At 43.0% G+C, this 25,724-nt stretch overlaps 1 protein-coding gene across 2 annotated transcripts in view; it reads left to right on the top strand.

Annotated features, from left to right (window-relative positions):
- The first annotated feature begins 476 nt into the window (after positions 1–476).
- Positions 477–25,724, top strand: part of SMAP1 (small ArfGAP 1) — a 93,625-nt gene continuing 68,377 nt past the window's right edge. For both annotated transcript variants that reach the window (XM_058021558.1, XM_058021557.1), the window contains exon 1: positions 477–703. In XM_058021558.1, the coding sequence (XP_057877541.1) occupies positions 586–703 (118 nt within the window). In that variant the 5' untranslated portion in view covers positions 477–585. The remainder of the gene's footprint in view (positions 704–25,724) is intronic.

The raw sequence follows: 25,724 nt of genomic DNA, 5'->3' as shown, positions 1-25,724 counted from the left end.
GGCGCCCGCACCGCTCCCGTCCCCTCACGGGCTCCGGCACACCCGCACCCATCCCGGGCTCCGGGGCACCCGCACCGCTCCCGTCCCCTCACGGGCTCCGGGGCGCCCGCACCGCTCCCGTCCCCTCACGGCCGGGGCGGGGCGGGGCGGGGGGCGCGCGCTCAGGTGCAGCGGCTCGCGCCGGGCCCCGCCCTTGCCCCGGGCACCACCTGGGGGGCGGGGTCAGGCGCCGGCGGATGGACACATCACCTGCTGTGACCGACTGACCCCTCATGCCCGGGCACCGCGCCGTGCCCTTCTAAAGCCAGGACGGCGTGGTTTGCTCGTTGGGAAGCGCCGCAGAGGGGCGACATCGCGGCGCGGCCTCGGGGACCCGGCGGACTATTTGTCACCCCCGGCTAAGGGACTGTCGTGGCCAGGGTGGGCGTGTGCGCGCGCGCCATCCCGGTAGCGGGCGGGGAGGGAGGCGGAGGCGTCCGCAAGTAGTTCCGGTTGAGGAAGTCGGCGCTCGCGGCCGCCGGTTCCCGTGGCCGCGCCAGGGCAGGAGCGCTCCCGGCCCCGCTCCAGCCCCGCTCCAGCCCCGCCATGGCCACCCGCTCCTGCCGGGAGAAGGCGCAGAAGCAGAACGAGCAACACCAGGCCATCCTGGCCAAGCTGCTGCGGGAGGAGGACAACAAGTACTGCGCCGACTGCGAGGCCAAAGGTACGCGGGGCGGGGGGCGCGGGGCCCGGCCCGGGTTCGGCGCTGCCCCGGCGGGTCCCGGCTCGGGGCGGCCGCGGGGCCTCGCTCGGGGCCGCGCCACGTCCGCAGGGGCGGCGGGACTGGCGGGCGGCTCCTCCCGACAGCGGGCCCGGGGGCGGCGGCAGCGGGGTCGGGGGCAGCGGCGGCGCAGACAGACACACAGACAGCCTGACCTTTCGGTGTGAGCCGCGCTCCGCTCTTCCCTGGGCTGGGCTGCAGCCGCCTCGTCCTCCGGCGAGGAGCCCCCAGCCGGGCTTTATGCAATGACTGGCCCAGCCCTTTCCTGAAGTTTCACGGCCGCGGCCGCTTCCTGCGCTGCCAGGTATCGATCGGAGCGGGCCGTGGCCTTCGGGAAGGGACTGGCCGATGCCAGGGGTAGGTGCCAGATGAGCTGGATGTCGGCTGTCCAAAACAATATTCCCTGCCCTGCTGACTCAGTCAGAATGCCGGGCTCTGTGAATCTGGATGTCTCAGCCTGGTTAAACGTGTCACAGATGTGGCTTTGGCGATGAATAGAATTTTAAAGATTGTATCACTGGCAAATCTTACAGTGCTTTAATTTTGTTTTCCTGCACAAAATTAGATATATATTTGCGTTTGTATTTACCTTGGATTTTGTGGCTTTCAAATGGAAATTTATAGCACATCCCTCTTTCATCTAGAGTCAATTTATTATGATCTTGTTCTAGGTAAGGTGGCTGCACAGTAAGTTATTAAGTCTAATGCTTCCTGAATAACAATTGGAGTTCACGGTGTATGATTAATGCCAGAGCTGCCTTGTTCAGTCCTTCTCCACATAAAGTGGAGGTGAAGTGTGAGTGAGCTTCGTTTGAGCACCCAGAAATGGCAATGTTTGTAAATTCTCTGCCCACCTGTGTGTGCCACTGGATTTCCCTGTGCACACAAGTCATGCCATGCACAATCACAGAGAAGACTGTATTGTCTTAACGTAAACTCTTAGAAGTACAGGGTATGGATTCCACCAAAGATAATGGGTCTGTATATTTTGTAAATAACTCTGCCTAACCATTTCCAAACAGAGCTCCTCTTGCCCCCTGACAGCTGGGTACCATGTAAATGACTCTTCATAACCAGTGGCTCTCTGAAAAAAGCACATTTGTATGTTTCATCTGTTATTGGCATTTTTATTTTCATGCTGAATGCTGCTTAGTGTTGCTTGCTGATGGAATTCCACATGTAATTGTTCTGTAGCATTGGCCTGAGGGCTGTGTTGCTCAAGACTGGAGTCCAGAATTCTCCAATCACTTGTCCCATCTTCCAAGTTTTCTCTTCTAACTCTGGCTTAGTTAAAATGTTTGCACATCTCTGTAACCCTGAGTGCTCTGTATCTTTTGCCCTTTCAGTTCAGCAGTGCTGGCACTTTCAGCTTCCTTTTCCTTATATTTGTATTAATAAGTGGTTTTATTCACTGTTCTTTTCTTTGGTGCTTTCTTTCATAAGATCAAGTTTTGGTGTGTCTTGAATTTGGTTTTCTTTTTCCTGTTCAGGTTCTGGAGGACCTACCAATATCTTGACCAGGCTGTCTTCTGCTAGTACACGTTCATTCAGTTTTCCAGTTTCTAGTAGACTGTTTTACTTAGGTACCTACTAAAATCTGATGGCACTTTTGAAAGCTTCTTGCTTTTCTCTTTTGTTGAACTTCTCTTTTTCTGTCTGTGTATGCCAGAAGCCTGGCTTGCCTTCACCCTGTCTCCAGGAAAGGTGGCATGAAAATACTGGATGATGCAATGTGAGGGACTTGTGGTTTGGCAGTTCCTTTTTTATTTATTCTGTTCTTCCCTTCAAGTTTAATTTGCGTTTGCTTCATTCTGTTGTAGCAATTTTGATTTTAAATCCTGTATTATATTAGCTTTGTAGTGCTATCTGACTTTGCTTGTACTGTGTATGTTTGGGGGTTTTTAATAGTTGGAAGGAAGAGTGTGGAATGATAAACTTGCTTTAGTTGCAGCTCTTCTAAAGGCACTCGACTGAGATGTGGCCATATATACACAGTTTGTGGAGATTTTTTGCTTGAAGTTTAGGAAGCTTCCTTCAGGGAAGGAGGGTTGTGTGAACAATGTTGAGATGCTTCCACTCTACCCTGAAGTCTGGATTTCCATGTACCTCCAGAAGACAGCTCAGAGAAAAAGGAAACATAATCAGTTGTTAAGTTGAAAATCAAGCTTATCATGAGCATGCAGTGCCACTGTTGAACTCTGCTTAAAGGCTGCAGCCAGCTGTTTTTTCCTAATGTGTTTCCTGTTTAATCCATGGTGTATGAGTGCTCATGACTTGCTGCTGCCTGGCAAAGCTGTAGTTTTGCTAGTCCTGGAATGCAGAGCTGTGTGAGGCAGCACTATTAACGTGGCTCTGTTAGCTGGGCAGAGCCTGCCAGCTGTCTGGCATTCCCCAGCCTGTGAGATCTCCTTCACCTCTCGCAACACTGGCAGCATCCCTTTCATCTCTAGTCCTGTTTGTTATTGGTCTGGAGCTTCCTATGGTCAGTTCCACTGGAGAGCCTCTTGATCCTGGGTTCTGCAGAAATTAACACGACAAAACGACTTCACTTGTGTCAGTCCTAGTTTGGCATGTTTTTGGTTTTCTTTATGTAATGGATTCTTTTTTTCTTTGCAATGTTGCAAACTTTAGTTTCTGTTACTTTCCTCTCTTGTGTGAACTTTGCTCCTTTGTCTGTCCCTCTCCCTTCTGTTGCTCAGTAGGAGGTTCCAAGTTCTGTGGTTTGTTTCTTTTTCTGTTCACATGATTGTGGGGTCACATCTTCATGATTAACTCCAGTTGTTTTAACTGAGTTGCAGTTGTCTTGGATCTTATTCTGTCAGTACCTAAAAACATCCTTTCAGTATGGTCTTTCAGATTGCTGTCATTTCAGCATGGGCACTTAACTGAAAATAATTCCTTTCTCTCACCCTAGATATTATAGTATCTCTTAAACCTGAGGTATTATATTTACCCTGGGCTTCTTTTCAGATAGTCCCATCCAAAGGTTGTGGAAATCTTGCAGATTATACTTGTATATCTAGCTGCTATTCTTTGAGGCTCTGGGAATTCTTAAGTAGCTAGACATAATTTAAAATCTTACCAATATCCTTTTAACCCTAAACAGTGTATGTGTGGTCCTATTGGCATATTTGCCACTCATTACTCTCATTGCATCTACTGTAATGCTACTAAAGCCTTCATATCAGTAAGGCTTCTTTCACACCAATATAATGCTGCCTTTTACTTCTTGCATCAAAAAGGGGATAGAGGATCTCACTACCATCCTGTCACTCCCAAGTCACTGAGTTAGCTTTCCTTGCCCACCTGCAGGAATGCCATATGCATTGCCAGCAAAGAAGTTTGAAGCGTGCACCTTTCCAGTATTTATTGTATGCTTGCTCTGTGTAAGAATTAGAAAAAGCTATTTCTTGGTCATCCTCAAAACAATCTGTCATTAGCAGTGGTCTTGTATCAAGAACAAACCTATCCTTTGATTTGTGGTCTGCTTCTTCAAGTGTGAGGTGTGCAGATGCATTGGATGGCTTTGTAAGGTGAAGAATACAGCTGAGAACACATCTGCCAGAGTAGTATTAAGTAATAATTAGGATCGCTGACCCTGGAAACAGTTCCTAGAAGTGATTTTTATTCTGTATTTGACTTTTGCCTGTTCAAATAGCTGCTCTGAATCTGACTGTTGCTGCTAAAATGTGTTGGAAACTACCTGTTGTAGGGCCATACGGTGGTTGCCATATGTCACCTTCAAACTGTAAATCTTGCAGCTGTCAGAGAGATGAGATGACACTTCTGTGGGGAAGAAGCCTGAAAATGAAAGGTTCTGGAACTGTCTTTGCAATCACTGAGACTTTGGAAAGAGTGAGGAGGCTGGGATGACATTTGACAAGGCAGTTCTTGTCTGTGTACTGTCTGTTCTTTACATCCCTCTGTGAACAGCTGTCTGCATAAGGAGCTGATGTCTTCCCAGTGTTCTGGTACTAGGAAGGAGTTACACTACTGTTTCTGATACTTGTAGGAAATAGCAGGGTATGTTGACAGTAGATTAAGCCACCCTGAAGTTTTGAAAGAGAGGCAACTGAAATTCCTTTGTGATCCTTTTGTTTGTATAACTAAGTAAAGCTGGCAGGACTTGGAAGGATGTAGGAGAAGCTGTATCAGGCATGCAGACTATGCTGAAAGCTATTGTAAAGCATTTGAATTTTTGTTACTTTTCACTGTAGAGGGAGGGTAATGCATTTTTAAAATTGTTGTTTCAATCCTGATATTTGAATCCCTTAAGCAATAACACCTCTTAGAAATCTGTCAAATTAAGCCAAAATTAAAAAAACTCTTAACATCAGTTGGGGACCCTTTGGCTATAGAGGCTATAATTTGCCATTTCTGCCCTGCTTATAACATGCTAGAAGTCTTCTAGACTTGTGTTCTTATTGCTTGACAGCAAGGCTGGTGTTGTTAGGATGCTGATATTGAATACTGAATCAAGTACTTAAAAGTTGAAGTGTGTGATGAAGCACAAAAGGAGATTAGTTTCAAACATGATTAGGAACTGTAATCACTCTTATGCTCCCCATTTACAGAGGCAGCTGCCCTAGACCAAGACTGGTGGCCTTCAGTTTGCAGGCTTGCTTACTTAGATGGACAGTCCTTTGATTCTGCTGAATATCTTGTCCCCTTCTAGAAAAAACAATGTGAATGTTCTCTGGCATACCTTTTCTGTCTGCTCTGCTTGTATTTGGATGTTGTCTTTAAGACCAATGGATTGACTACTGAAGTCTGCAAATTCATCTCCCTATCAAGAAAGCAATTACCTGAGCTGTCAGCTGCTTTAGATTTTTTTTTAAACTGTAATCAAGTTAAAATAACATAATTGGAAACTTGTAGACCTTAGTGTAAACAACTGTAGATGTTTTGGGCCTTCAGAAAAGGTGAATAAATTTCTGTATCAGAGGAAGTGTTCTGGGGGATTTTTTGGGTTTTTTTTTTTTTGTTTTTGTTTGCTTACTTCATGCCTGATAGTGCTTGAAGCCTGTATAAATGATCTGTTACCAAAATCACAGTACAAAGAAGCACATTGACACTGTTGCTTGTTCAACCAGATTAAAATTGCTTTACTTTGGTTATAATATTAATGAGAATACTTTTCAGTATATATAGTTCTACTGTACAGTCACTGAATATCTGTGTGTGATTGAAGACTTGGCCTTCTGTCTGAAGAGTGGCAGGTACAGGTCCTTGGGAGTGTGGAGAGAGACTCAACAGGAAAGATTGGTACTAATATTTGTGTAGCTAGAACTTTAGCTTCCCTAACAGCTAACCAGCCCAAGCACAGTGCCTCTTAGCAGTGGGAGAGAAAAGAAATATAGTTTAAGTAAGTGGGCAAACTAGCTATGGTAAGAAATCTGGAGTATCCCAGATATGTTTACAGCTGTTCAAACTCCTTTGTGTAGACATTCAAGTCTTGCATATGATCTCTTCTATGGCTGGGAGACCAACTTAAATATTTGTTTGATGACTTTTTGTGAAGCTGCCTTGTTGTTTACTTGTTTGATGTCTGGTCTTTTAAGTGCCTGTATACTTTAATAGCTAGTGTACTTCTTTCCCAAGCAGATGGATAACTCTTACAGCTCACTGCCCTCAGCCTGTGCAAGGCATCAGCCCTTGTCTCACTGTCAGGGTAAGAAAGCTTTGTGACAGCTCATTGACAGAGCTCCCACCAGGGCAAGACACTGGCTGCTGTACCTCCTCAGGTGAAAATCTTTCCTGTCTTCCTCCTCAGGTGGAGAAACCCCTGAGAGTACACTAGGGGAATAGAACACATGGATTATGCTGGAGGTCAGTTCCACACATCATCTCTGGTGCAACTTCTAGTTCTACATTGAGGTTCAAGCACAAAGTACTAATTTTCTGCTGGCTGATTGTGCTCTAAGGATATTCTGTACCAGTTGTTGCAAATAGATGTTACTGCAGGTCACTCAGATCAAGAAATTGCTGGTGTTTCTTTGTGTGTTTCTGTTGCAGGGTTCACATTGCTTGGGTAAGATAAGCTTGGGAAAGATCATGTGAGTGTAACAGACTGGAATATGAATTGACAGATACAACTGGAGGCCTCTGGCTCTCCAGTGGGGCTTTCAATATCTTTCCTTAAGGAATAATGAAGGCAAAGGATTTTGATTCAGGGTTGTTCTTACTTAGGCTTAGCTAACGAAATTATAGATCTTGAGCTCTAATAATAGTAAGGAACTGTATCACTGGAAGTGCCAGTGATAATCTGGTACTTAGCTGCTAGTTTTCTGGCCTTTTTGTCAAAGACAGTGCCTTCAGAACCCCTTAGGGACCAGAACAACTTTCATCTCTCTTGGGACTGGATAACCAGGATTTTTTTGTGATTTCCTGCTACAAAACAAAACTACCTTAATGCTCTCATTCCATGTGCTCTTACCTGTTGCTGACACTGGTTGGATGAGAGTGAAGCTTAGGAATTAGTTGCTGTTGCAGCCCTGAGAAGGATAGTTGTCTCCCCCAAGGAAAGAGCCCTTAAGACAACTCATTTGGTGGGAAAAAAGTACAGCAGCCCTAGCATAGGGCTTCTGAATGGATTGTGGCAGTGTTGGGTGACACTGGTGGCCTCTGTAAGGAAGGGTGACTCTTTTGGACTCTTACAGTGCAGAAAAATATTTTCAAATAAGTCACAGGAAATAAGTTTAGCTTGTAATACAACTGGATTGTTTGCAAGATTGAAGGCTTTTTTCCCAAAGTGGATGCAATCTTTATTCTTCAGGACTTAAGTGAACCTGACTGTGTGAGACCCAAAGCAGCATGATTTAACTTTGCACTTAGCATTGCTTTGACAACAGGCCACACTTGGTGACCTCCAGTGATCCCTTTCACCTAATTATTTGTGACTACTAATAGAAGTATTTGTGGGACTTCTTTTTTAATTTTTTTTATTATGTTGCAAATCTTTAGATTCTCTGAGGTGTATTATACAGGTGCAGAAATCCTTATGTGCTCAGTTTGCTGCCCTTTGTTCAGAAGTTATTGGCAGTCTAAGCTGTTTCTGTTGTGTGAGCCATAAGGATGGGACAGTTCCTGAAAAGTGATTATTGCTATTGATGGGACCATGCTCTTGCCTTTTTAAAGTGCAAAACACCCCAGGTCAGGGCTACAGGTGTGTGTTCAAGTGGTCCTGAAGCTGCAGTTCTGCCACCCTTCAGTGATGTGCTCCTGCTGGATGCTGTTTGTACACTTGGAGTTTGCTTTGTGCCTGAATTTCCTTTTGCAGAATGGAACGATGCTGTGTTCCATCTTTGGTCTGAATGCTATGAAGAAGAAAGAACAACTGTGCTGCAGTCTGCATCATGTCCTTGTCCATGGAGGAAGCAATTAGATATATCTATGTGATATGCAGACTTTTAGGGAGGTTCCCTTTCCTGGAAAGGTGACTCCTTCTTTAATGCGTGCATCCTGTAGGATTTAAGAGAGTCAATTATCAGACATTATCAGGGAGTAGTCAGCAGGTGATTTAGCTCAGGTGTCACATTGTCTTGGACTGGCTTCATAAGGTTCATTTGAGCATGATTCAGCTTTACTTTAAGAACTCTGGTGCTTCACAGTGTCTCATGGCCACAGCTAAATTCTCCTAGACATAATGATTTTGCCTTGTGAACAGGCAAAGTTGTTCACTGATCTCTTATTTTTGTGTTGAGGTGGTTCTGAAGAGTTAGGCTGATGAACCCATGACTGGTTAAATCCATCTTCACTGTACTGGCAGCAGGTTGTTTTGAGGTATTATGGCAGAATAAAATGAGTTAGGATGAGCTATGATTTTTGTTGGCATTGATGTGTGGCACAGCTCACAGCTGGAGGACTGCAGTGGGTAAGTACAGGTGCTTAGGAAGGGCAGGCTGGGATGGTGGTGAAGGGGAGTTGCTGTGAGAGCCCTGGGGCTGCTGTAGCTTTATCTGGAGATGGGTGAGCCAGTTGAGAGCTTATGAGTCAGGAGTAGTAATGAGGATTTCCTCAGACAACTCAAGCCTAATGTTCACAGGCTTTCTTGCTAATAGGGTGCTTGGACCTCTCTTATTATTTTCTGGGGAGAAAACACAGCAGGGAGTAAGAAATCAAGGAAGTTTCTGGCATGCATTGATGCCCATATCTCAATACAAGTGCTTGCAAACAAGCAGTGACAGGTTGAAGATGTAGTCTTGGCTGCAGTGGTCATGAGGTAGAAGAGTTCAGGATCTGAAGTGGAGACAGCAAAGCAAAGAGTAGGATTACAGCCATAATCTTCAGAAAGGAAGATTTTCTTCTGTTCAAGGATCTTCTTGGAAGAATCATTTGGAAGCTGGTTCTGAGCAGAGAGAGCCAGGAAGGCTGGTTGACTACTTCTTTAAACTCTGGTGTGGCATATTGCAATGAATAGGAGATGGTACAGAGGCACCAGGAGTCCTGCTTGAATCAATGAGGAGCTTCTAAACAAGCTCAGACACAAAAAGGAAGCATACAACAGGTGGAAGCAGAAACATGTTGGCCCAGGGAGAGCCTGGAGACATCATCCAAGCATGCAAATGTGTCCAGGTCAGACAGCCAGTGTCCATGTGGAGTTTGATCTTACAAGGTGTCTGTGAATGGCAGCAAGGGAGGCATTTACAGGAAACTGGCAGAAAAAAGAATGGACAAAGTGTAGGCCTTCTGCTGAATGGGGAGGGGAACTGCTCATAAGGGATGTGGGAACAACTGAGACATTCAATGTCTTCTTCACTTTGTTCTTTACTAGTTAGGCTTGTTTTCAGCAATTGTAGGCAAGGAAAGTGTACTCTCAGTTAGTAGGGAAGGATCAGGATTGAGATCACTGTACACAAGTCTGGGCTCTAATAGGATGCAGCCAGGAGTGAGACAGGGTGGTCAGGGTAATTCTGTGGTGACTCTCATTAACTGAGGTCATGGTGACTGGGGGATGGGTTTTGGGGGCTGAACTCAACAAATGTCCTTACTGCCTTTGAAGAGGGCAAGAAGGAACGTCTAGGGAACCACAAGCCAGTCTGCTTTGCCTTTGTTCCTGGAAAAGTGACAAACCAAAGAATTCTGAAAACACGTGAAGAGAAATGATGGGCAATAGTTGGTATGGGTTAATCAAGGGGCTGTAATGTGTGACCAACCTGATGACAGCCTTTCACACTGAACCAAGCAAGATGACCAGCTTGGTGGATGAGAACAAGGGGTGTTTTCTTACCTTTACCTTTCATGGGGCTTTGGAAACTGTCTTGTAACAACTTCTTTGGTAAGTTGGTGAAATGCTTTCTGGATAAAGACACAGTGAGGTGGATTGAAAATAGCTTAGAGGCTAAAATGCCAGGCTCAGGGTGGTGATCAGCATCTAAAGGTCAATGGGAGGCCAGTCCCTTTTGGTGTAGCTCAGGGATTGTTATTGAGGCCAGCACTGTTTAACATCTTCATTAACAACCTGTGTGACTGGATAGACCCCTCCCTTGGCAAACCTGATGGGATGCAAAGCTGGGAGGAGTGGCTGATAAACCAGATGGATGTGCTGCTGCTTGGTAGCAGGCAAGTGAGCACATGGAAGAAATGAGCCAGCAGGGATGTTATGAAGTTCAACAAAGGGAAATGCAAAGCTCTGTCCCTAGGGAAGGGATGTTGGCAGTGCAAAAGAGATACTGGGGATCAAAAATTGTCATGAATCAGTTAATGCACCCTTGCCACAAAGACATCTTGGACTGAATTTCCAGAAGAGAGTGGTCAGTATGTGGGGGCAGGAGATCCTTTCCTCAGCACTGGTGACACTGCATCCGTAGTGCTGTCCTGTCCTGGGCTCCAGAAAGAAACAGGGACAGGCTGGAGCTAGGCTGGCAAAGTGGCATGAAGGGGAAGGTCAGTGTGCCTTACAGTCCAGTAGAGGCTGAGAGCACTGAGATTGTTTAACCTGGAGGAGAGAAGACTGCTGGGGGGTTCTTAAGCATGTGTATAATACATACCTGGTGACAGAAAGTAAAGATGATGGAGGCAGCCTTGTCTGGGATATCTAGTGATAGGACCAAAAGGCAATGAATGCAAATGAAAATACAGGAAGTTCCACTGAAAGATAAGAAGGTTTTTTGTTGTGGTTTTTTTGTTTGTTTGTTTTGGTTTTGTTTGGTTTTCTGTTTTTTTTTTTTTTCTGTTTTGTTTTGAGGGTTTTTTGTTTTGTTTTGGGGTGGGGGGTGGTTTGTTTGTTTTTGGGTTTTTTTTATGTGCATGTATGTGTTTCTGGTTTTGTTTTTTTCTCCAGGAAAGGTTTAATAGGATCAGGTTACCTGGAGAAGCTGAGGAGCATGCAATGTGGAAGCCCCAAAAATCTGACTGGGAACAGCCCTAAGCAACCTGCTGTGTTCTCTGTGCTCTGAGCACCAGGGCTTGGTCTAGCTCATCTTCTAGGGTCCCTTCCAGTCTCTGCTGCTTCACATCCATTTTGGTTGTTGTATCACTTACAAGCTGATATGGAGTCCCTCTGTAGATACCATGTAATTTTTTCCTCTTTTTCCCCAGTGAGCAAGTATCACTCTAGGTCAATTCAAAGCAGATTCTTTGTTTAAAGTTGAAGTCATTTATGAGAAAGTGATTAAACAGTAGTAAGTACAGACTGCAGTAGAGCTTTGAGTTTTCAAGAAATACAGAAATCTTTGTGCATCCAGAGACAAAAATGGCCAAATCTAGCCATTTAGAGCAAATTGAGATGCTATGGTAAGAGGGTTACTCATGTGTTGTGTTTGGCTGAAATGTTTAAGTCTAGCTAGGAGAGTAACTTGACAACTTTCACTGCTCTGTAGAGCTGGTAGAAAGTTGCTTAGAGCTAGTGTCCCTTGTGTCAGAAATTTCCCTGGCTTTTAAAACTACTGGTTTGAACTCCATGTTATGACTAACAGAGATTTCCCACTGGAAGTCTGGGGCAAAAAAGATTCTACAGATCTACAAAAGATACTGGTTTTCTTCAGTTCTGGCCTCTTACTTGATTAATGTTTGAGAGCTTGAGCAATATTAGTTCTCTTAACATTTTTCTCTTGAATGGCTTTGCAAAAATCCATTCAAACAAAACTGCTTTATTGTCTTAGTGATAACTTGACAAATTTAAAATTGATATATATGTTCATCTTTGTTTACAGTAGACTCTGATTATGTGATATACTGCTAACTCCTGCTTATCTTCCACTTCTTGTCTTGATCACTTTTTGCTTTCTATTACATGATAACCTTGTCTGAGTGTATATTCTCAAGGAACTCCTGCCCAGTGCTATGAAACAGCCCAATCAAGAGAACCTGAGTTTCTGCCTTGTTTCCTGCTTATCCAGAACACTGATGAGATGTGTGTTCCTCTGAGCAGAGAAGCCAGATGCTTTTCTGCTTTGAGGTAACAATCTGCAGAGGAGGAAGAACTTGGAGGAGCAGAGAACATCCTTGTGCTGCAAGTTTGTGGTAGATGTGGATGTAGAGTGCTGATATTGTAGCTTATGGAGTTCGTGACAAGTTTTATGTGTGTTTTTTGTGTTCTGCCTATCTCAGTAGCCTTAAACTGTCAATTGCCCCTTTAGTTTCTTCAGGAAAAGTGTTTGTTTCTGGTAGAAGATGGAGAAAAAAAGAGGTGGAGACTGTAGCTCAGTGCTTGCCAGACTGGAGCTGTGGACAGCCGTGTGAGTTGGAGGCAGTGTTGCCAAGCAACTGACTTTGCAGGTGCGGTTTGGTGTAGGAGCAGTTCTTTCTCTAAAAGCTGTGTCAGGCTATGATTTTTTTTTTTGTTTAAAAATAAGAAAAAAACAATGGAGTAGGTAACTTTCTCTCCTGTATGGATGAGAAAAGGAATGCCATGTTCCACATTCAGCTATTGATTACTGTACAAGAATCTAATGCATTTTTACTGAAGTCTTTGAATAGAAATGAATAAAGTTTCATAGTACAGGACCTCATTGGTAGGATTAAAGGCAGTAGCAGTCCTATAAGAAATTCTGCAAAACACAATGGAAGTGATTCATCATGTAACCTGGTATTTCTGAAAGCAACTGAACTTGTGGGTGGATTCAAAACATGGCAGTGAGGGACAATCTGGAATGGATGATCATTTGAAATAGCTCCTGGCAGTGTGTGCTGGAGGCATTTGGGTTTAAATTTGTCATTCACAACAATTTATAGAAGCAACCAATGTATTGATAAGCAATTATGCTTTTCTAATATAGGGACTGATTATCCCATTAAGGTGTGTATATCTGGGGTATTTGTTCAGTTACCTGTTATCTGTAGAATGACAGAAATATCCCTTTAAACATGACAAATGCCACACTTTATGTGCACTCTAGATCTTCAGAGGAAGTGTGCTTGAGCACTTCAGCAGGGGTGAAACCAGAGGCATGTCAGTAGGACACTGAGTGCAGGCCTTTTGGTCTTTGTTCTCATTGCCAAGTGATACCTGGGTTATTCTCAATGTTAGATGCATTGAGCTGCTGTGCTGGGCTTGGCTGAGAGGGGGGTAACTTTCATAGCAGCACTCCTGGTGCTGTGCTTTGCAGCTCTAGGGGGGTGTTGGTGTCACAGCAGTGTTTCAGCTGGAGCTGAGCAGTGCAGGGGCAGCATCAAGGCTCTCTTCAGCCTCCCCCAAAGGCCTCTGGGCTGCAGGGGGTGAAAGTTTGCCAGGGGACGTAGCCAGGACAGCTGACCCAAACAAACCCAAGGCATGGGCTGTAACAAGTGACAAAGCAAAAGCTCAGAGGAAGCAGGGGAATGGGGAGGTTTTGTTGTTAGGGTGTTGTCTTCCAGAACAACCACTGTGTACTGAGACCTCACTTCCTAGGAAGTGGATATCACCTGCTGATAGGAGAATAAATATTTTTCTTCTTACTTCTGCATATGGTCTTTGCTTTTCTTTATTAAACTGCCTTTATCTTGCCCCATGGGGGTTTTTATCTTATTTTCTCCTCTTTGGTGGGTACATGATAGCCAGACAAGGTTTATGCACCACAGCTGCTGAGGGTTTCTTGTGTGTTCTAAGTACAAAGTAACTGTCATTCTCATTAATGAAGACTGAGGCCTTGGTTCCATTTTCTAGGTGTTCTGCAGCATAGAGCAAGCAACTTCTGAAAGAAGTAATGATGCTAAATACCCCTTGATACTTGTCTTTTTCACTGTGATTTCTGTGCAGCTTTCTGGGTGTTCATGGAGTCTCTGCTTTAGAAAGGTTACTCCAAAAATGTATTTGTGGCACAAAAGGATTCTGTCAAATGTTTGGTCTTAAGTGAGAATTTGAAAAATACAGCAGATCCAAGATCTCATGCCTGAGAGGCTTGCAAAGTTTTGAGAGCAATTTGGAGAATTGATAACTTCTCAAGCAACCTTAATCCTGCTTTGAACTCGTACTCACAAGTCTGTATTCCAGACTGAATGCAGCTACTGCTTTGGTATTGTATTCCATTTCTCTTCTGGCATCTGAAGAAAATTATATTTTGAGGAAAAAGACTGTACAGCTACAACTTATTTTCTACACAAAATGCAGAAGATCACTTTGGAAAAATAACTTGCACTAAAAGCCCTCCCAACTTTCTCTCAAGTTTTTGAAACACAAATCTAGCTAAATCAGCTGTGAAGAGCACTGCTTAAAAGTAAATTTGTTCTTTCTTTTCTCAGTCACATGTAGCTCATATAATGATGTCTGAGTATTGATGATGATTGTCTGTCATGCTGGAATGTTTAACTGTGTTAGTTTGAATTATATTTAATTTATTATCATCACGCAGGAGACCAACATAGTTGTAGGAAGGAAGAAGATGCCATTAGAAAAATGCAAAGCACATTTAAGCCTTGAATGTGTGGCATGATGCATTTGAATTGGATAGAAATAAGTTACTTTGTGGTTAAAAATGACAAAATTTTCAAATACTGGACTGAGTTTTTCCTCAAAGAGTTGGTGAAATATGCCTTAGAGTTGTTCAAAACAGCTGAACAAAGCCCAAGCAGCATGATCTAATTAGATCTGATTGAAATATGAAGTTAATCTAAGTGACCTCAGGAAGTCCATTTATGCCTAGATTATAGCTCCTTTGTTCACTGGCTGAGGAAATACAGAAGTTAACACCTGCTCTTTAAAAGATAGATCTCACAGAGCATAGATACCTTCAGTTGTGTGGATTGGCTCAGACCTAGATTCAGGGAGGGATATTGAAGCACTCCAAGGTGTGATCCATTTGCTGAGCCTTGGGCAGAGTGCAGTATTGGGGTGTAGCTACCCTGACATTTGTGGGAAGGGTTTGTGTCTATGACATTGGAGCTTCAAGTGGAGAAAAGGTGTGATTCTGCTTGTCCTCTTCAGCCTATTCTTTCCCTGGTCTGTTAATTTAGTACCCTGAGCTCCACTGGAAGTTCTGCTCTGAAGATTGACAATATCATTACAGTTAACTGGAGGGTCAAGACCAGAGATGACAGTGCCTCACAGTGCCCGAGAACTGTGGTATATTGGTGTTTGAGGGTGGGCCAGTGAGCTCTCTGTACGTAAGACATGAATGGTGCAGCCTAAAAATCTGCTTGATCTGTTCTACATAACCTGAAGAGGAAGTGAGACAGTATGTAGAGGAGGAATGTAGATTAATGTCTGCAGTGGATGTGGATGCCAGTGGGATGGCAGAGAGACTCAGAAGAGTAATATTAAGAACTCATGAGTTGATACAAAGACAAGTAAAGCAAAAGCTGTGCCCACAGGCGAGGCAAAATAAGGAATTAATTCACTACTTAGTATCAGCAGGTGGGTGTTCAGCCTTCTCCAGGAAAGCAGTTCCATCACACGTAATAGTTATGTAGTTACTCACTCCAAATGTCTCTTTCTCCTTCATACTCCAGTTTTTATTGCTGAGCACAGTGTTATATGCCATGTCCCTTTGGGCAGATGGGGTCAGATGTCTCAGCTGTGTCCCCTTCTGGCCTCTTGCTCACCCCCAGCCTGGCAGGACAGTCTGAGGAGCAGAAAAGGCCTCAATGTTATAATGGAAAGCACTGCTCAGCAATAGCTAAAACATTGGTGTGTTATTGACACTGATTTGGTCTCAGATTCAGAACACACCACGTAGGGCTTTCTATGAAGAAAATAAACTCCATCCCCACACAAACGAATATAGCAGAGAGGATTGGTACATGAAACAATCTAGCTGTCATTTTAGATTATTTCAGGATATTTCTACTGTCTAGAGGCTGAAATTTGGCACTTTACTTTGCCTGCTCATGGCTGCTTGAACAGCCATGTGTACTTTTTGCTCAGTATAGACTGACTGGGTGGCCAGACCCAGAGAGTGGTGAATGGAGTCACATCCATCTGGTCACTTGTGGGGTTCCCCAGGGCTCAGTCTTTGGTCCAATCCTGTTTAATATCTCTATCAATGATCTGGATGAGTGTCTTGAGTGCACCCTCAGTCAGTTTACAGATTATACCGAATTAGGTGGGGCTGTTGATTTGCTGGAAGGAGGCAGGAAGGCTCCACAGAGGAATCTCAACAGACTCTATCCATGGGCTGAGGTCAGTTGTGTGAGAATCAACAAGGCCACGTGCTGGGTGCTGCCCTTGGGTCACAAAAATGCCCTGCAGTGCTACAAGCTGCCCGATGGAGGAGGAGCTGGAGGTGCTGGTTGGCAGCAGCTGAAGGTGAGCCAGGGTGTGCCCAAGTGTTGCCCGATTGATAAATGACACAAAACTCGGATAAGTTTCAGGTTTTGTGTGGTGCTTCATTAAGGGCCCGGGGAGCCGGTGGACTAGCAGCCCGAGCCCCCCAATGACATTTGTTATGTTCTGATTCCAAAATAAATTTCATTATGCGAGTAGGTGCCACTATTTTCCCACTGGTGTAACGTACCACCCAAGTTGATTCCTCTGTGCCCCCAGTAAGTTTATTAGTTTTCCATCTTCTGTTGAATATTTGGGCTCCTGATTCAGGTATGGGGTAGCCGGATTTGTTCTTACCGGTACCAATGCCATTTGAGTCCATACTTCCAGTACCAATGCCATTTGAGTCCATACTTCCCGTGCCACTTGCTGTGCTGTAACATCAGCAAATCGATTTCCTCTGTAAACGTCTCCTTCCACAGTCTGATGTCCTCTAACATGCATTACTGCAACTGCTTTGGGACTGTGTACCGCATCCAGTAGCTGTAGCACTTCTTCCCGGGGCTTGATGTTGGTTCCCTGTGAATTCAAAAGCCCCCTTTCCTTCCATAACGCCCCATGTACATGAACCACACCAAAGGCATATTTAGAATCTGTCCAGATATTAACCCTTTTGTCTTTGCTCAAATACAGGGCTCTGGTGAGTCCAATCACCTCTGCCTTCTGGGCCCAAGTTCCAGGGAACAAAGCCTTTGCCTCTATTACCTGATCCAATGTTACCACTGCATACCCGGCATAGCGAGTCCCATTCTCGACAAAACTGGATCCATCAGTGTATAGTTCCCATTCAGGTTCTTCCAATGGTTCATCCTTTAGGTCGGGTCTGCTGGCATATACTTGTTCAATTACCTCTACACAATCATGCACCAGTCCCCCAGCCTCCTGGTCACTGCGTAAAAACTCTGCTGGATTAACATGATTAGTAGTCCTTATTTCAATATCATCCTGTTCTCTCAGGATGGCCTGGTATTGCAACATTCGACTGGATGATAGCCAGTGACCCCCCTTTTGCTCCAAAACAGCCATGACCATATGGGGAACAAACACTTTCATTTTTGCCCCCAAAGTCAATTTCTGGGCCTCTTGAATAAGAATTATTGTTGCCGCCACGGCTCGTAAACACGAGGGCCACCCGGAACTTACCGAATCCAGGTGTTTAGAGAAGTATCCCACTGGCCTCTTCCACAAGGAGGCCAGGGGCATCCTGGCCCGTGTCAGCCACAGTGTGGCCAGCAGGAGCAGGGCAGGGATTGTGCCTCTTTGCTTGGCGCTGCTAGGGCTGCATCTCAAATCCTGTGTCCAGTTCTGGGCCCCTCACTGCAGGAAGGACATTGAGGTGCTGGAGTGAGTCTGGAGAAGGGCAGCAGAGCTGGTGAAGGGTCTGGAATGCGAGTCCTGTGAGGAGCAGCTGAGGGAGCTGCAGGTTGTTTAGTGTCAAGGGCAGGATGCTCAGGGGAGCTCCAGTCGCTCTGCAGTTCTTTGAAAGGAGGTAGCCAGGTGAAGGTTGGCCCTTTCCCCAGGCAGCCAGTGCCAGGACAGGAGGAAGTAGCCTCAAATTGTGCCAGGAAAGGCATAGAATAGATACTGGGGAAGATTTCTTCACTGAAAAGTTGGTCAGGCATTGGAACAGGCTGCTCAGCTCCACTGCCTGAAGTGCTGAATCATCATCATCATCATCCCTGGGAGTATTAAAGTGCAGCTACTTGGCCCTGTTTGGTTACTGGTGAAACTTTAAAATGTCTTTTCCAGCCTTAAAGACTCTGATTCTATGGCTCTTGGATAAAGAAGTTTAATCTCTGGTTTCTCTGTATCTTTTATCAAATTTAGTCTCTTGTTGGAGGGGTTATGGGAGTTCATTTACCATTTTTGTTATGTGTGAGAAAGCACATCCCTGGAGTCATTGGGGACTGCACAGAGCTTGTACAGTTTTGGAATGTTTATTTAAGGGTCTCTTCAGTTATATTTGGGAGAAAAGGAAAGGAAAGCTGACTAATGCAATTGCTAGATAATGTCTCTGCTAGAGAAAGATTCATTCTTGTTTATGGCAAACAGGCTACATGATAAGCCTGTCTGGCAAACAAATGGTTTTTGTCATAGTTAAAGGAAGAACTTTAATTACTGTCTGAAGGCTGTTGGTTTTTTTTGGAGCAGGTGTTTATATAATCTTTGTCTTTGCCTGGGTGTGCAGAGGGGTTATTACATCCTAACAGAGTAGTGTAGGTTTATAAATTTCCTTTTCTTTTTAGTGATGCTTTTACTTAATGCTTAGCTATCAGCTTATGAAAGCATGTTGTAAGAGCTCACTGTTGCCCATTTTCCTTTTATTTCTGCATATGAAAGGAATATAAATTGTAAACTTAAAACAGTGTTTTAGCATTTCTTTGCTGAAAAGGGAAAAATTGCAGTCAAGACCTGCTCCAGAAGCTTCCTACTAATACTGTAATATGCTACATAACCTTGTCTTTTTTAGGTAGCACCAAGTGCTGCTAACAGGAAATGACAGCTTGCACACCTTATTCTTGCAGCCTGAACTCTGACACAAGCAGTCTTTCTCTTCAGGATAAAATTGGAGCGCTACCCCTTAGCCACATGGAAATTTTATTTCTGAGGCTGTTAGGTAATTGAATGTAGCAGGGTTGGCACCCCTGCCATCTCTGGTACTTGGGGCACTGACTTCACTTTCCAAAGGGTGCTGTGGCAGCCAGCAGGCTGGTAGGAGTGCTGTGCCTGTGTCCTGTGCCTGTGTTCTCCTGTACAGTCACCTGTACAGACACGGGCTCAGGCTGCCCAGGCGTGGTTGCCAGCCAAGGCCAGGAGCTGCTCTGTTGACAGTTCAGAAGCTGATTATGATCCTGCTTACCTGGCTTGTGTGGGGGATGGGTGAAAGCCGAGGTGTGAAGTACTTCCAAGTCAGGAATGTGAACTCTGGAAGATGGTTTTAAAGGAAGTTTCACAGAATCACAGAAGTTCAAGGCTGGAAGAGACCTATAAGATCATCTAGTCCAGCCGATGTTCTAACTGTTCAACTAGATCATGGCAGCAAGTGCCACATCCAGTCTTTTTTTGAATTCTTCAAGGGATGATGCCTCCACCACCTCACTGGGTAAATGATTCCAGTTTCTGACCACTCTTTCTGTGAAGTATTTCCTTCTTTCATTGCAGAGGACTCAGTTATGTTGATATTTTCATTAAAAATAAGTGTTTCAATGAGGTAGGTGTTCTTTTTAAATTCTGTCATCTGATTCCTGAGATAAATAGGAGGTCTTTGGAGGGCAATTCTCAAAAAAAAAAAAAAAAATCTCCTTTTTCTTGTAATTTACATGAGGAGGCATCAACTGTGTATTTGTGTATATAACTTTATACTGAACTCTAAACATTGTATTTTATTTCACAACTTAGCTTTTATGTCTATAATCAACTAATATTTGATAAAATTACTTTATTTTGGAAAAGGAATTTTTTAATAAAGTGAAACAAAGTTCTTTCATTTTGTCATCTTACTAGCTTGCTTGTGCCAAACAGCTGTTAGACAAGAAAAAGACCTGTTCATTTCAAGACTAAACTGACATTACCTGTGTATCTCCGATAGCTAATGTAACCAACCAGTCCTCTGCTTTACAAACTGCACTTGCATATTCCACACTTAGTGGAAGTAAAGCTTTTGCTGTTTGAAATTACTTGGATGCATTCCAGAATTAAAGTTGTTATGAAGCCAGCCACTTGATTTTGTGGCTTAAACATAGAATTGGAGGAACATTCATGTCACTGTACTTCTTTTCTAGGTGAGGCTTGATACAACCCTTGACATTTCTTTGAAATGCTTTTAGCAATTTTTGATGCTACAGAAGCGAGTGAATAAGTGAGCCAAAGGAATAATTGAAACTGATATGTGTTTCTCTCTCTGACTTACAGAGATGGGACAGAGTTGTGCAGGGGAAGAGTTTCATTCATTATACTCCTACAGAGCGTATTTGGAGTTATCAATAGATCTGCACTTTATGGGTTTTTTGGATGGCTTTCATGAAAAATGGTTATCTAAACCAAAAGACAAACTTGGAGGAATTCTGTCCATGAAACTCTACTACCTGCGAGACACTGGCTAAAAACAGCTAAGTAATGATTCTAAGGCTTGTCCTCCCACCTTGAACCACATGAATCTAGGTGCTATTCACCTGGGCTCTGGAATAGTGTACTTGAGTTGTGTGCCTTCAGAACAATTTCATGCTGTTGAGTTTGACTTTATCTAAAATATGAAAACAGCCTGTTACAAACAGTTATTGTTTAAGCTCCTATCACGCTTTTCTAAATGTGGTAAATTTTAAGTTCTCAAATTCTGGTCTTGACTCTCTAAACACAGGTGTACTGCACCAGCTGTGAGAGACTGCTAACAACTACCATTTATGCCCTTTGTTGCCTTTGTTTATATAAAAGTATTTTGCTGCATACTTTGACACCTTAAAAGCACATAAAGACTGAGCTTGTGTAGTTTTCCCAGTCATGGGCATGGAAATAAAGCAGGGAAGCCTCTTCTGCTGTAAAGGAAGTTATGGTTAATGTTGGAGTAGATGTGACGTGAGAACATGCTTCAGGCTATTTGGTCTGTTTAATCAGAAACTAATTCAGTGGATCATGTGATGAGTAAATAGTGCTTTATCAGTAGTCTCAAAAGACTTAAGGTTCAAGGGCCTTGAAGAATATTTTGTAGAATAAAGATTCTCATACTGTGGTTCTTACATGCTTTACTTCAAAATCTTTATGCAAGATCTTTTGTTCTTTGAAAGGTTTGCTTAATTCACAAAGTCTCTTTTTGTGGACATCAACATTGCAATTTAGCTTTTTGTCTTGGGGGTGGGTGGGTGCTGTTTTCTTGAAGGATTTGTTTCAATCCCCCTCCATTGAGCCCAGGAGTCTGTCTATCAGAAATGGGGATAGTGGATCTCCCTTTTGCATGAAAAACTAAGCAACTGCCAATGAAATTAGTAAGAGATGGTCTTTGAACCAACAGGATTAGACTGAAAAAGCATAATAGTAAATTATTTGCTTGGAGCATTTCAGTATTATTTTGATTTAATTGCTGTCTCTAATGTGTAATATTTTGAACAGAGAAACTTGGAGAAATCTTTGTAAGTTCTGCATTGCTCTTTTATTCTTCCCTGAGTAGCCACTGGAGAAGGGACTGTTTTGTGTTGACTATGATCTTCTTGTATTGAATTGAATTACATAAAATACAACTGCTGCTTACTTGTTTTCCTTCTTTTCTCTCTACCTGCTATGAAAGGGTGCTTGTCTCCTGTTCACAATCTTTATTTGTATCTCAGCTTGGAGAAGTTAGATATTTTCTGAATATATTCTTTCCTAACTTAATTGAAATCTCGAGTAGCAGAACACTTGAGCAGTATGAATTGGGTGTGGGAGTAATGCAGAGAGACAGAGCACTGCATGGATATGCTTGGATTGATGCAAAAACTGAGGCTTTCTTTGGCCAAAAGTGATAGCTTTTGGGAACTGACTAACAAGCACTCGGGATGAGTCAGGTGTGAACATTTTCTTGTAGTTAATTCTCTGTTCCACAAGATGGAGCCAGTTCTTTGGGAAATCAAGTCTGTCAAACAGCAGCCAGATTTGGGGAAACAAATGAGAGTTAAAGTAACTTCACTGCACTTATGGGTAAAGGACAGGCAGGGTGCTGTTGAAAGAAAAAAGGAATTGTAGTCTGTCAGAAGTCTTTAAAGATGTTGTCCTAAGATATTTGCTACAGACAATATTAGAGATGCAAAGTTAGTACTCTATTATGTGTAATTCTTGGCTTTCTTCCTTGTAGAATTTCTAACTGGTAACTATAAGAATGTAAAGTGAAAACTAGCTTTGTGTTTATGTGCCTGTATCATACAAACCATATTTAAAACTAGTTTTGACAAGCTTTTTTCATTTAAAACTTTGTCTCAAAACTTACTAGTTTCCTGGTAAGCTGGTTTTACACACATATTGTAAAGGATTCAGAATTACTTGTGAAGATGTAAAACAGTTGTCCTTCCCTTTAACAACACGTGTAAAATTGAAGAGCTTCATGATTGCTTTTTTCACCTCAATTCAGACCTCTGTGTTCTCTCTATAACTTAAGATGTTTGGGGAGAGGGGTCAGCACCTGTATTGAGCAAAAGGAGTGCTGCAGTATTAACTGCAGTTGCAGAAAGCTGAACAGACCGTGGGGGAAGGAGAATCTGAATTGGTGTAATGAGGAAAGCAGCCATCATCATTCGACTTCATAGTCAAATCTCCAGTGAAATTATTCTTGCTCTTTTGTGGATGTCTCCCAGTTACATCATGTTCAAATACTTCTCGTTTTCTTTTGCCTCTTTTTAGTTTGCTCTGGTCTCCACTGCTTGCTTTTTTTTTAAATTTCCTTTTTTTTCCCCTTTTTTTTTTTCCTGGCATGTTTGTGTGATAGGTTCTCCTGCTCTGGGCCAGTCTTGTCTGATAGTGTATAATATTTCTTGCTAATTTCCTACTGCAGTTGGAAGCTGAGTAGAGGACAGAGTGTTGACTGAGATGTTTAAAACAGTTAAAAGATTTTTTTAACTAATCAAGTGGAGAGCTAAAGCAATGTTTCACACTGTATTGACTGCTTGGATTCGTATACTGTCAGTAGTGTTAGTTCACTTTTTTTTTAATGCTGATAAAAGTACTTTTTCCTCAGCATTTTAAATGAACTGTACCACGTAAGCCTTGTTTAGTACCTGATGCAGTACTATACATGTGCTATGAAAAATAAAACCTGAGCAGTTGGAGTAAAACTTAAATCTTGGACATATGAACACTAATGTACTTTGTGTTTTATTTCCTTTGAAAATGCACTATACCAGTTTCAGCATTAAAATTCCCAGCGTTATTCTTGCCCAAAGATGTTTGTCAGCTGTACTCATAAGTGGATGGCTGAATTGTGTAGAAGTGCATTAGGAGAGTTTGTCAGCGATGTGTGAGTTTTGATGGTGGCTTCTTCAATCAGCTTATTCTAAAATAGTGGAGCAGAACACATGGTCCTTTCTGAGTGAGTTGATGGGACCAGAGAAGGAAGTGGTATTTGGGAGTACGTGCACAAATGTACATATGGCTTTTTTTAAGCACGTGCAAGATATGAATCCAGTTTAAATAATATGGAGGAGAAATCTGTCATCAAAAATTGGATCCTGAAAAAAGGAAAGTGTGAGGGAAAAGTGGGAAAGATTTTGAAATATGTTGAGAGAAAAGCTTTAGCCTCACCAGAGAATATGTAAAATGATTCCTTTTTCACAAAATTCACACTTTGATGTGCACTTTAGAATGAAAGAATGGCATGTGAGATTGGATAACTTCTTTGGCAGTTTAAAAATTGGCTTGAAATCAACTTATCTGAAGAGTTTTATCTGAAATTATGCAAAGTGCTTTCAAGCTCTTTATTGCTTAAATTTTAAACAGCTGAAGTTGGTTTTTGAAATGTTCACAGTTTTTAAATAGCTGTAGATATTTCTGTGAGTAGGGATAATGTTGGTTCCATACAGTAACTATACTGCCATGGAAGTCTGCTGTAACTAGAAGTAAACTCTCCAGGATTTTTCTTAAATTCAGGAATTACCTAAAACGTCTGAAAACTTAAAGATTGTTGTTTCTTGATGGCTAAGTATTTATTATGGCCCAGATGGTCTCTAATAAAGGACTCCTTAAACACATCACAGTTAGTGCTGTTTCTGTGCACCTGATTGGATTCTAGTACATATTTGTCATGTCCCTTTGGTCAGTTGGGGTCTCACGTCCCTGACTCTTCCCTCCTGGCCTCTTGCCCACTCCCTGCCTGCTGGGTAGGGATGGAAAAGCCAAAGCATTATTGTTACCAGGACAGTTTTGGTCACAAATTGTCGGTTTCTCGGCTGTTTAGGTGGCCTGGAAAGGCCCAGGGTGGCCTTGGACAGCCCGCGCTTCAAAGGACGAGGAGAGACTTCTGATCTTGTCTCGGTGTTTATTAATTGTTTATCTAAAAGATTTTCTTTCAGCCCAACAGAGGTCTGCACAGCAAGCCAGCCATGAGCACACTGAGAGCCCCCGGGGCGGTCACTTATCTTTATACCTAAAGTTACGTGTACAATATTTATAATTTTTCCCCAATACCTTCTACCCTTATTAACCAGTGCACTTCTAGTAATGACCAATCCCAAAGTGCCACCATCACCACAGAAGATGGAGGCCAAGAAGAAGAAGAAGAAGAACAGGACATGCCCCAATTCCTCCATCTTACTTCTCTAGACCCCCCTGTACAGAAATCCTAAACTCTGTGTTTTACACTCTAATTAACTTATCCCTTCACCATTCACCCAGTGAAATCCTCCCAGTCCTCATACAGGTGTCGTCTCCTGTGTAGGATCAAAGTCCAGCCACCAGACACTTCTGGCAACATTCCAGGACTCCCAAGCCCCCCAAGGGTGTTCTCGGCCACTCTGCACCTCCATCCTGAGGTGCTGAGATCCCACAACAAATCCAAAGCATATCTCCATAGGAGCTGTAATGCAGCAAGTTAACTCCATCCCAGCCAACCCAGTATTGGGAAATGTTCTTGGTGTTTTTATTTAACATGTAATAGCTAAGACTCCAAATTAATTGTTGTGCAGCTATATGATGGCTCAAATCCACATTTCTGTTTAGCTCTTACAAGGAACTTGCACTTGTGCTGTGTTTAAATTTCCAGTCAAAATTCATTTCTCCTTTTTATGAAGGCAACTGAATTGCAGTTGTCAGTAGGACTAAACACACACAATAAACCTTGTGCAACTAAAAAAATAACCTCGTTATTTTAAGGATTCTTTGAATTGTATGTGACCTAATGCATTCAGAATCTTGTCATGATTTCTCTGGAAGACAGCACACACCTTCACAGCCACTGGCTAAGAACTGAAATAGGAATTTAGGTCTAACCAGTAAATGATGTATAGAAATATGGCAAAGAAAGTTTAACATGAAGAAAAAAGAAAATTTATTCATCTCTTGGAAGCAGCAATCTGTCTTTGGGTTGCTGAAGTTTATTCCTTTGTTCAGCTGGGCAGTGTTCCAGGGACTTCACAGTATTCTAGTATATAGTCTAGTATAAATATTGGTCATTTTCAGTCCTATGGCTGTTTTCCTAAAATTAACTTTAGTAAAGGATAAAAGAGACTGAAAATATTTTCAAGCAGTTGTCTATATCTTAGATGACTGAAGAAGTAACTTTATTTTTATATTGGAGTGGTGCAGCAAGCTGCTGAAGTGCACATTGGCACT

Source organism: Melospiza georgiana, chromosome 3 (genome assembly GCF_028018845.1).
Source record: "Melospiza georgiana isolate bMelGeo1 chromosome 3, bMelGeo1.pri, whole genome shotgun sequence".
Taxonomy (NCBI): Eukaryota; Metazoa; Chordata; class Aves; order Passeriformes; family Passerellidae; genus Melospiza; species Melospiza georgiana.
Note: the sequence above shows the minus strand (reverse complement) of the source record. Positions and strands in the feature narration are given on the sequence as shown.